This window comes from Toxotes jaculatrix, chromosome 1 (assembly GCF_017976425.1).
Source record: "Toxotes jaculatrix isolate fToxJac2 chromosome 1, fToxJac2.pri, whole genome shotgun sequence".
Classification (NCBI taxonomy): Eukaryota; Metazoa; Chordata; class Actinopteri; family Toxotidae; genus Toxotes; species Toxotes jaculatrix.
The window spans coordinates 3102095-3114539 of NC_054394.1; the positions used below are offsets into that span (position 1 = coordinate 3102095).

General features: G+C 43.5%; 1 protein-coding gene across 1 annotated transcript in view; it reads left to right on the forward strand.

The window, feature by feature from the left end:
- LOC121181958 (mucin-5AC-like) overlaps nucleotides 1–12445 on the forward strand; it is a 35479-nt gene that overhangs the window by 7615 nt on the left and 15419 nt on the right. Inside the window, exons 19-27 of the mRNA XM_041038200.1 lie at nucleotides 75–226; nucleotides 388–526; nucleotides 895–1005; nucleotides 1132–1311; nucleotides 1425–1664; nucleotides 1844–2000; nucleotides 2573–2701; nucleotides 2967–3117; nucleotides 3237–3280. Coding sequence (XP_040894134.1) covers nucleotides 75–226; nucleotides 388–526; nucleotides 895–1005; nucleotides 1132–1311; nucleotides 1425–1664; nucleotides 1844–2000; nucleotides 2573–2701; nucleotides 2967–3117; nucleotides 3237–3280 — 1303 coding nt within the window. The remainder of the gene's footprint in view (nucleotides 1–74; nucleotides 227–387; nucleotides 527–894; nucleotides 1006–1131; nucleotides 1312–1424; nucleotides 1665–1843; nucleotides 2001–2572; nucleotides 2702–2966; nucleotides 3118–3236; nucleotides 3281–12445) is intronic.

Genomic DNA, 12445 nt, shown 5'->3' on the forward strand with positions numbered 1-12445 from the left:
AATCTGAGGGGAAATTAAACTTTTTCTCTCAAAAATGAAACTTAGGACTGAATGAAGTTTGATCTTTTCTCCAGGTGACCACTGGGTGTATCTCTGGCTGTATGTGCCCATCTGGGATGGTATCTGATGGTAAAGGAAGCTGCATTAAGCCAGAGGCCTGTCCCTGCGTTCACAATGGCATCTCCTACCAGCCTGGAGAGACCACCAGGGTGGACTGCAACACCTGGTAAATGAATCACAAGCGGAACGAAATACCGTAAAACTAGAAAGACGTGCCAGCTACTAAATTCTTTTAGTTACATCCTAATCTGTGACCGATATGTACAATACAAAAAGACATGTATTTTATAATAACCCTGATTCCACGTCATCTGAATCTGTTTACAGCACTTGTAAAGATCGAAAATGGAGCTGTACCACCAATCAGTGTGATGGAACCTGCTCTGTCTATGGTGATGGGCACTACATGACTTTTGATCAGAAGCGCTTCACCTTTGATGGCAACTGTGAATATATTCTCACTCAGGTATGAATGTGCACAAAACAGTTGGTGAACAGAATGATGGAGGTGAAGTGCATTTTCAGACAGGAATGAAGAAAGAGCCATCCAAGGTGGCTACAGCACTTTGGCTTATGAGTTATTTTATAGAAACTCTCCATGAAAGGATGAATATCACAAACACAGAGATGGCGTTACACATTCTTTCACTCCCTGTTTGTTAGCCACTATGACCTCCATGCTTCAGTAACTGTTTGTTTCAGTTTGTATAAATACCAATATTTTATTTCTCTGACCAATGAAAAACTGAGAACCAGCAAGTCAAGAGTCAAAAGCAGAACCACGAGTATTTATTATTTGCCTGTGTGTGTGTCTGTGTGTGTGAACTTCCTTAGGACTACTGTGGCCATGCTCAGAGTAATGGGACCTTCAGAGTGATCACTGAGAATGTTCCATGTGGAACCACAGGAACCACCTGCTCCAAGACTATCAAGATCTTTCTGGAGGTAAACAGTCAATATAAAACCATTAAAAAAGCAACTGCATTGTCCAACTCAATGTAAACAGTGCAATCAAGGGAGATTCACATAAATAAAGTTTGACCAACAACCAATGTCTGCTCTTCTATTTAGAGTGCAGAGCTGATTCTAACAGATGGAAACTACCAGCTGCTTTCAAGTGGAAATGAAGAAACAGTCCCATTCCGTTACAGCAGTATGGGCAACTACCTGGTAGTTGAAGCCAACAATGGGCTCATTCTCCTATGGGACAGGAAGACTACCTTGTTCATTGAGCTCAGCCCAAAATATAAGGTAACCCTAGAATATACGAAGCAAGGTTTTGGTTTTAATGTGAAAAATTCAAGCTTTGTTTTGGTTTGGTTTGGAAATTTAACAACCTGACATAAGGAGCTTTACTTTTTCAGGGCCGTGTGTGTGGGCTGTGTGGCAACTATGACAACAATGCAAATAATGACTTCACTACAAGGTGCCATGCTTTGGTGGTCAGCCCACTGGTGTTTGGCAACAGCTGGAAGGATTTACCAAGCTGCCCTGATGCTAAGAGCATCACCAGCCCCTGCACAGACAACCCACACAGACAGTCGTGGTCCCAGAAACAGTGCAGCATCATACAGAGTGATGTCTTCGCTGCCTGCCACTCCACCGTAAGTTGTTGTTGAAGTCAAGTTTGTTGTTGAAATGTTTCTTCTGTTTTTATCCTGCAAGGAACAGGATGTGGATGTTCGTCAGTTTTAACTGTATCCTGTATCTTTCCTCAGTTTTTTGTTGTGGAGTTGCTCTTTCATAAGCACTGAACTCAATTATGTATCATCACGCTGTGCAGGTGGATCCCACTCCATACTATGAAGCATGTGTGTTTGATTCATGTGCCTGTGACACTGGTGGAGACTGCGAGTGTTTCTGCACTGCTGTGGCTGCTTACGCTGAATCCTGTAATCAAGCTGGTGTCTGCATACGATGGAGAACCCCTAAAATCTGCCGTAAGTTGCCAGAATGGAACATTTCTTGAGTTAAACTTCATACAGTTCTTCTGAGCTAAATTAATTTTTCAAGACAAGGCAAGAGACCAAGCTATCAGGGCTGTGAACAGGGACTATGGAACTATGGGAGTGAAGAACAACTCAGGAATGACCTAATAATCATTAGAATCATTAATGAGGAGTTCCTGAATAACAGAATTGAGGGCTTTATAGCAGATAATTATGAGTTACTGGAGGACATACTGGAAGGTGCTATATTAATGATTTATTAGGTAATGACCAGTCCATAAATTGGGATAATGCCACTTTGAGTAAGGAGTAAATCTTGATGAACTCTCAATCAGCCGCTGAGCAGCACAGATAATAACGACCCATTCATTACTCAATACTTAATCATTGCTTACTCTTTTTGTTATGTCTGTGTTGGCTAATATCTGATGAAAATGAGATGGAAATAACTATCATATATAATTATATGTAATATGTATTATTGATCATCATAAGTCATCAGTATGCTCACTGAATAGTGTGGAACATTCCTGTACTGTATAAGTTGTATTATCTTTTTCCAGCTCTCTTCTGTGATTACTACAATCCCCCTGGTGAATGTGAATGGCATTACATGCCATGCGGATCTCCTTGTATGAAAACCTGCAGGAACCCCACAGGGAAATGCGCTATGCAGATACCTCCTTTAGAAGGTACAAGATAAAGTTTTTATAACTTGACCTAGTCAGCTAATCAATTTATGGTTCAAGGCTAACTACTGAACACATCAATTGTCTTTTTTTCTTTTTAATATTGACTATACTGTTTACAGCACCTTAATAATATCACTCAATCAACTGCGATGCCAGGTGAACACAAAAAAGCTGCAATGGTTGTATCCCTGGTTTGAACAATACCAACAAGTTTTAAAGAACTTATATCTTGCTGTGTATGAACATCTGTTTGTTTTTCATTTAGGTTGCTATCCAAAATGTCCTCCTGCTCAGCCATACTTCAATGAGGATACAATGACGTGTGTTTTGAAAGAACAGTGTGGCTGCTATGATAAAGAGGGGAGACACTATGATAATGGTGAAAAAGTGCCAACAACTGAAAACTGTCTTACATGGTAGGTCTTGCTTATGTGCCAGTCAAGGTAATATAACTTTGTGGCAGGTTCAAAAATGAAATCAGAAATGAAAATAAATAAATAAAAACTAACTGTATTTCTGTTTTTTTCTCTTGAAGTACATGCGATTCAATGACCATCACGTGTCATTATGATGCCCAAGGTATGCAAAGATTTGTAGAGATTGCGGGTTTTAAAAATACATACTTAGGTTTATTTGTCAATAATACATCTCCTCTTTTTGCAGCCTGTACTTGCACATACCATGGAAACAAATATCCCCCTGGTCATACCATCTATAATACAACAGATGGACATGGTAACTGCATCACAGCAGTGTGTGGGAAGAATGGTACCATTGACAAGAAGTCATACCCATGCCCAGTACCTACACCAACAACACCTATGTCCACCACAACCGCTTCTACAACCAGCCAGCCTACAACCACTTTTGTTTTTACATCACCCACACCAGGTACGCTGAAGGTTTTTATGTTGGAGACTGATGACAGACTCAGCAGTGTAATGTAAGATTTACCACAATGTATTATGTGTGTCCACAGAGCCAGTTACAGTCACATGTAGTCCTTGTGAATGGTCACCATGGTATGATACCAGTTTTCCCACATTGGGAACTCCAGGAGGAGACAATGAAACTTACGAACACATTAGAGCAGCAGGGCACAAGATATGTGAAAAGCCAAGCAAGATCCAATGCAGAGCGGAGAAATTCCCCAACGTCACCATTGACAGTGTGGGACAAGTGGTGGAATGTGATCAAGCTAAGGGGCTGACATGCAGAAATGAAGACCAGGCAGGGCCTCTGGCCTTGTGCTTTAACTACCAAGTCAGAGTTCTGTGTTGTGACTATACTGCATGCCCAACAAAGCCTACTCCATCGCCAACACCTCCAAGCACAACCACAAAACCACCAGTGACACCTAAAACTACACATGTAAGCACAACACCTTGTCAGGAAACATTGTGTTCCTGGTCAAAATGGATAAGTGTAGACTACCCTGAATATGGTCCTGGAGGTGGGGACAATGAAACCATCAAACGCATTATCGAAAAAGGATATGACATCTGTGAGAATCCAGTGGCAGTGGAGTGTCAGGCTGTGCATTATCCAGGGGTTCCTCTAAAAGAATTGGGACAAACAGTAACGTGTAATACCCAAGTTGGATTCCTGTGTAAGAACAGCTTACAATATCCACCAATATGTTTAGATTATGAAATAAAGGTAAAGTGCTGCAAAACAGTACAGTGCACCACAACACCAAGTCCTACAAGCACTACTTTCACGACTGTGCCAACTAAACCATCTACTACAACGCCTTCTACCACGACTGAAACTACAACTAAAACTGAGCCACCTAAATCTACTACTTCAACCACTAAACCTTCAACAACAACTATGACAATTCCAACTCAGCCACCTAAAACCACTAGTACAACCACTACACCTTCTACCACAACAGAAAAAACTCCAACTCAGAAACCTAAAACCACTAGTACAACCATTACACCTTCTACCACAACTGAAACGACAACTACATCTATGCCACCTACAAAAGTACCTTGCCCTGGTGGACATGATATGACATGTGCTTGGTCAGAATGGATCAATCTTGGCAAGCCCACACAAGGTCCTGATGGTGGAGAAGATGAGTCCATCCAGAAAATAATCTCTGCTGGTTATCACATTTGCTCAGCTCCAGATGAAGTCCAGTGTAGAGCTGTTCTTTACCCAGGACTGCCCATTTCAGACATGGGACAAACTGTTACTTGCAACAAAGACGTGGGTCTTATATGCAACAACAAACAACAAGGACTTCAACAAGAGTGTTTTGATTATGAGATTAAATTCAAATGCTGTTCGTGTCCCACACCTTCCACTACTACAACTACAACAACTTCTACCACTACTGAGACAACTGCAACTCAGCCACCTAAAACTACTAGTACGACCACCACACCTTCTACCACAACCGAAACAACTACTACATCACAAACACCTACAACTGCACCTTGCCCTGGTGGACGTGATATGACATGTGTTTGGTCAGAATGGATCAATCTTGGCAAGCCCACAGCAGGCCCTGACGGTGGAGAAGATGAGTCCATCCAGAAAATAATCTCTGCTGGTTATCACATTTGCTCAGCTCCAGAGGAAGTCCAGTGTAGAGCTGTTCTTTACCCAGGTCTGCCCATTTCAGACATGGGACAAACTGTTACTTGCAACAAAGACGTGGGTCTTATATGCAACAACAAACAACAAGGACTTCAACAAGAGTGTTTTGATTATGAAATTAAATTCAAATGCTGTTCGTGTCCCACACCTTCCACTACTACAACTACAACAACCTCTACCACTACTGAGACAACTGCAACTCAGCCACCTAAAACTACTACTTCAACCACTAAACCTTCAACCACAACTGAAACAACAACTACATCTCAGCCACCTACAAGCGCACCTTGCCCGGGTGGACATGATATGACATGTGTTTGGTCAGAATGGATCAATCTTGGCAAGCCCACAGCAGGCCCTGACGGTGGAGAAGATGAGTCCATCCAGAAAATAATCTCTGCTGGTTATCACATTTGCTCAGCTCCAGAGGAAGTCCAGTGTAGAGCTGTTCTTTACCCAGGTCTGCCCATTTCAGACATGGGACAAACTGTTACTTGCAACAAAGACGTGGGTCTTATATGCAACAACAAACAACAAGGACTTCAACAAGAGTGTTTTGATTATGAGATTAAATTCAAATGCTGTTCGTGTCCCACACCTTCCACTACTACAACTACAACAACTTCTACCACTACTGAGACAACTGCAACTCAGCCACCTAAAACTACTAGTACGACCACCACGCCTTCTACCACAACCGAAACAACTACTACATCACAAACACCTACAACTGCACCTTGCCCTGGTGGACATGATATGACATGTGTTTGGTCAGAATGGATCAATCTCGGCAAGCCCACAGCAGGCCCTGACGGTGGAGAAGATGAGTCCATCCAGAAAATAATCTCTGCTGGTTATCACATTTGCTCAGCTCCAGAGGAAGTCCAGTGTAGAGCTCTTCTTTACCCAGGTCTGTCCATTTCACATCTGGGACAAACTGTTACTTGCAACAAAGACGTGGGTCTCATATGCAACAACAAACAACAAGGACTTCAACAAGAGTGTTTTGATTATGAGATTAAATTCAAATGCTGTTCGTGTCCCACACCTTCCACTACTACAACCACAACTACAACAACTTCTACCACTACTGAGACAACTGCAACTCAGCCACCTAAAACTACTACTTCAACCACTAAACCTTCAACCACAACTGAAACAACAACTACATCTCAGCCACCTACAAGCGCACCTTGCCCGGGTGGACATGATATGACATGTGTTTGGTCAGAATGGATCAATCTTGGCAAGCCCACAGCAGGCCCTGATGGTGGAGAAGATGAGTCCATCCAGAAAATAATCTCTGCTGGTTATCACATTTGCTCAGCTCCAGAGGAAGTCCAGTGTAGAGCTCTTCTTTACCCAGGTCTGCCCATTTCACAGCTGGGACAAGCCGTTACTTGCAACAAAGACATGGGTCTCATATGCAACAACAAACAACAAGGACTTCAACAAGAGTGTTTTGATTATGAGATTAAATTCAAATGCTGTTCGTGTCCCACACCTTCCACTACTACAACTACTACAACTTCTACCACTACTGAGACAACTGCAACTCAGCCACCTAAAACTACTACTTCAACTACTAAACCTACTTCCACAACTAAGACAACTACAACTCAACCACCCAAAACCACGAGTACAACCACTACACCTTCTACCACAACAGAAACAACTCCAACTCAGCCACCTAAAACCACTAGTACAACCACTACACCATCTACCACAACTGAAACAACAACTACATCTCATCCACCTACAACTGCACCTTGCCCTGGTGGACATGATATGACATGTGTTTGGTCAGAATGGATCAATCTCGGCAAGCCCACAGCAGGCCCTGACGGTGGAGAAGATGAGTCCATCCAGAAAATAATCTCTGCTGGTTATCACATTTGCTCAGCTCCAGACGAAGTCCAGTGTAGAGCTCTTCTTTACCCAGGTCTGTCCATTTCACAGTTGGGACAAGCCGTTACTTGCAACAAAGATGTGGGTCTCATATGCAACAACAAACAACAAGGACTTCGGCAAGAGTGTTTTGATTATGAGATTAAATTCAAATGCTGTTCGTGTCCCACACCTTCCACGACTACAACTACAACAACTTCTACCACTACTGAGACAACTGCAACTCAGCCACCTAAAACTCCTACTTCAACCACTAAACCTACTTCCACAACTAAGACAACTACAACTCAACCACCCAAAACCACGAGTACAACCACTACACCTTCTACCACAACAGAAACAACTCCAACTCAGCCACCTAAAACCACTAGTACGACCACTACACCATCTACCACAACTGAAACAACAACTACATCTCATCCACCTACAACTGCACCTTGCCCTGGTGGACATGATATGACATGTGTTTGGTCAGAATGGATCAATCTTGGCAAGCCCACAGCAGGCCCTGACGGTGGAGAAGATGAGTCCATCCAGAAAATAATCTCTGCTGGTTATCACATTTGCTCAGCTCCAGACGAAGTCCAGTGTAGAGCTCTTCTTTACCCAGGTCTGTCCATTTCACAGCTGGGACAAGCCGTTACTTGCAACAAAGACGTGGGTCTCATATGCAACAACAAACAACAAGGACTTCGGCAAGAGTGTTTTGATTATGAGATTAAATTCAAATGCTGTTCATGTCCCACACCTTCCACTACTACAACTACTACAACTTCTACCACTACTGAGACAACTGCAACTCAGCCACCTAAAACTATTACTTCAACCACTAAACCTACTTCCACACCTAAGACAACTACAACTCAACCACCCAAAACCACGAGTACAACCACTACACCTTCTACCACAACAGAAACAACTCCAACTCAGCCACCTAAAACCACTAGTACAACCACTACACCATCTACCACAACTGAAACAACAACTACATCTCATCCACCTACAACTGCACCTTGCCCTGGTGGACATGATATGACATGTGTTTGGTCAGAATGGATCAATCTTGGCAAGCCCACAGCAGGCCCTGACGGTGGAGAAGATGAGTCCATCCAGAAAATAATCTCTGCTGGTTATCACATTTGCTCAGCTCCAGACGAAGTCCAGTGTAGAGCTCTTCTTTACCCAGGTCTGTCCATTTCACAGCTGGGACAAGCCGTTACTTGCAACAAAGACGTGGGTCTCATATGCAACAACAAACAACAAGGACTTCGGCAAGAGTGTTTTGATTATGAGATTAAATTCAAATGCTGTTCATGTCCCACACTTTCCACTACTACAACTACAACAACTTCTACCACTACTGAGACAACTGCAACTCAGCCACCTAAAACTCCTACTTCAACCACTAAACCTACTTCCACAACTAAGACAACTACAACTCAACCACCCAAAACCACGAGTACAACCACTACACCTTCTACCACAACAGAAACAACTCCAACTCAGCCACCTAAAACCACTAGTACAACCACTACACCATCTACCACAACTGAAACAACTACATCTCATCCACCTACAACTGCACCTTGCCCTGGTGGACATGATATGACATGTGTTTGGTCAGAATGGATCAATCTCGGCAAGCCCACAGCAGGCCCTGACGGTGGAGAAGATGAGTCCATCCAGAAAATAATCTCTGCTGGTTATCACATTTGCTCAGCTCCAGACGAAGTCCAGTGTAGAGCTCTTCTTTACCCAGGTCTGTCCATTTCACAGTTGGGACAAGCCGTTACCTGCAACAAAGATGTGGGTCTCATATGCAACAACAAACAACAAGGACTTCGGCAAGAGTGTTTTGATTATGAGATTAAATTCAAATGCTGTTCGTGTCCCACACCTTCCACTACTACAACTTCTACCACTACTGAGACAACTGCAACTCAGCCACCTAAAACTACTACTTCAACCACTAAACCTACTTCCACAACTAAGACAACTACAACTCAACCACCCAAAACCACGAGTACAACCACTACACCTTCTACCACAACAGAAACAACTCCAACTCAGCCACCTAAAACCACTAGTACAACCACTACACCATCTACCACAACTGAAACAACTACATCTCATCCACCTACAACTGCACCTTGCCCTGGTGGACATGATATGACATGTGTTTGGTCAGAATGGATCAATCTCGGCAAGCCCACAGCAGGCCCTGACGGTGGAGAAGATGAGTCCATCCAGAAAATAATCTCTGCTGGTTATCACATTTGCTCAGCTCCAGACGAAGTCCAGTGTAGAGCTCTTCTTTACCCAGGTCTGTCCATTTCACAGTTGGGACAAGCCGTTACTTGCAACAAAGACGTGGGTCTCATATGCAACAACAAACAACAAGGACTTCGGCAAGAGTGTTTTGATTATGAGATTAAATTCAAATGCTGTTCGTGTCCCACACCTTCCACTACTACAACTACTACAACTTCTACCACTACTGAGACAACTGCAACTCAGCCACCTAAAACTACTACTTCAACCACTAAACCTACTTCCACAACTAAGACAACTACAACTCAACCACCCAAAACCACGAGTACAACCACTACACCTTCTACCACAACAGAAACAACTCCAACTCAGCCACCTAAAACCACTAGTACAACCACTACACCATCTACCACAACTGAAACAACAACTACATCTCATCCACCTACAACTGCACCTTGCCCTGGTGGACATGATATGACATGTGTTTGGTCAGAATGGATCAATCTTGGCAAGCCCACAGCAGGCCCTGACGGTGGAGAAGATGAGTCCATCCAGAAAATAATCTCTGCTGGTTATCACATTTGCTCAGCTCCAGACGAAGTCCAGTGTAGAGCTCTTCTTTACCCAGGTCTGTCCATTTCACAGCTGGGACAAGCCGTTACTTGCAACAAAGACGTGGGTCTCATATGCAACAACAAACAACAAGGACTTCGGCAAGAGTGTTTTGATTATGAGATTAAATTCAAATGCTGTTCATGTCCCACACCTTCCACTACTACAACTACTACAACTTCTACCACTACTGAGACAACTGCAACTCAGCCACCTAAAACTACTACTTCAACCACTAAACCTACTTCCACACCTAAGACAACTACAACTCAACCACCCAAAACCACGAGTACAACCACTACACCTTCTACCACAACAGAAACAACTCCAACTCAGCCACCTAAAACCACTAGTACAACCACTACACCATCTACCACAACTGAAACAACAACTACATCTCATCCACCTACAACTGCACCTTGCCCTGGTGGACATGATATGACATGTGTTTGGTCAGAATGGATCAATCTTGGCAAGCCCACAGCAGGCCCTGACGGTGGAGAAGATGAGTCCATCCAGAAAATAATCTCTGCTGGTTATCACATTTGCTCAGCTCCAGACGAAGTCCAGTGTAGAGCTCTTCTTTACCCAGGTCTGTCCATTTCACAGCTGGGACAAGCCGTTACTTGCAACAAAGACGTGGGTCTCATATGCAACAACAAACAACAAGGACTTCGGCAAGAGTGTTTTGATTATGAGATTAAATTCAAATGCTGTTCATGTCCCACACCTTCCACTACTACAACTACAACAACTTCTACCACTACTGAGACAACTGCAACTCAGCCACCTAAAACTCCTACTTCAACCACTAAACCTACTTCCACAACTAAGACAACTACAACTCAACCACCCAAAACCACGAGTACAACCACTACACCTTCTACCACAACAGAAACAACTCCAACTCAGCCACCTAAAACCACTAGTACAACCACTACACCATCTACCACAACTGAAACAACTACATCTCATCCACCTACAACTGCACCTTGCCCTGGTGGACATGATATGACATGTGTTTGGTCAGAATGGATCAATCTCGGCAAGCCCACAGCAGGCCCTGACGGTGGAGAAGATGAGTCCATCCAGAAAATAATCTCTGCTGGTTATCACATTTGCTCAGCTCCAGACGAAGTCCAGTGTAGAGCTCTTCTTTACCCAGGTCTGTCCATTTCACAGTTGGGACAAGCCGTTACCTGCAACACAGATGTGGGTCTCATATGCAACAACAAACAACAAGGACTTCGGCAAGAGTGTTTTGATTATGAGATTAAATTCAAATGCTGTTCGTGTCCCACACCTTCCACTACTACAACTTCTACCACTACTGAGACAACTGCAACTCAGCCACCTAAAACTACTACTTCAACCACTAAACCTACTTCCACAACTAAGACAACTACAACTCAACCACCCAAAACCACGAGTACAACCACTACACCTTCTACCACAACAGAAACAACTCCAACTCAGCCACCTAAAACCACTAGTACAACCACTACACCATCTACCACAACTGAAACAACTACATCTCATCCACCTACAACTGCACCTTGCCCTGGTGGACATGATATGACATGTGTTTGGTCAGAATGGATCAATCTCGGCAAGCCCACAGCAGGCCCTGACGGTGGAGAAGATGAGTCCATCCAGAAAATAATCTCTGCTGGTTATCACATTTGCTCAGCTCCAGACGAAGTCCAGTGTAGAGCTCTTCTTTACCCAGGTCTGTCCATTTCACAGTTGGGACAAGCCGTTACTTGCAACAAAGACGTGGGTCTCATATGCAACAACAAACAACAAGGACTTCGGCAAGAGTGTTTTGATTATGAGATTAAATTCAAATGCTGTTCGTGTCCCACACCTTCCACTACTACAACTTCTACCACTACTGAGACAACTGCAACTCAGCCACCTAAAACTACTACTTCAACCACTAAACCTACTTCCACAACTAAGACAACTACAACTCAACCACCCAAAACCACGAGTACAACCACTACACCTTCTACCACAACAGAAACAACTCCAACTCAGCCACCTAAAACCACTAGTACAACCACTACACCATCTACCACAACTGAAACAACAACTACATCTCATCCACCTACAACTGCACCTTGCCCTGGTGGACATGATATGACATGTGTTTGGTCAGAATGGATCAATCTTGGCAAGCCCACAGCAGGCCCTGACGGTGGAGAAGATGAGTCCATCCAGAAAATAATCTCTGCTGGCTATCACATTTGCTCAGCTCCAGACGAAGTCCAGTGTAGAGCTCTTCTTTACCCAGGTCTGTCCATTTCACAGCTGGGACAAGCCGTTGCTTGCAACAAAGAC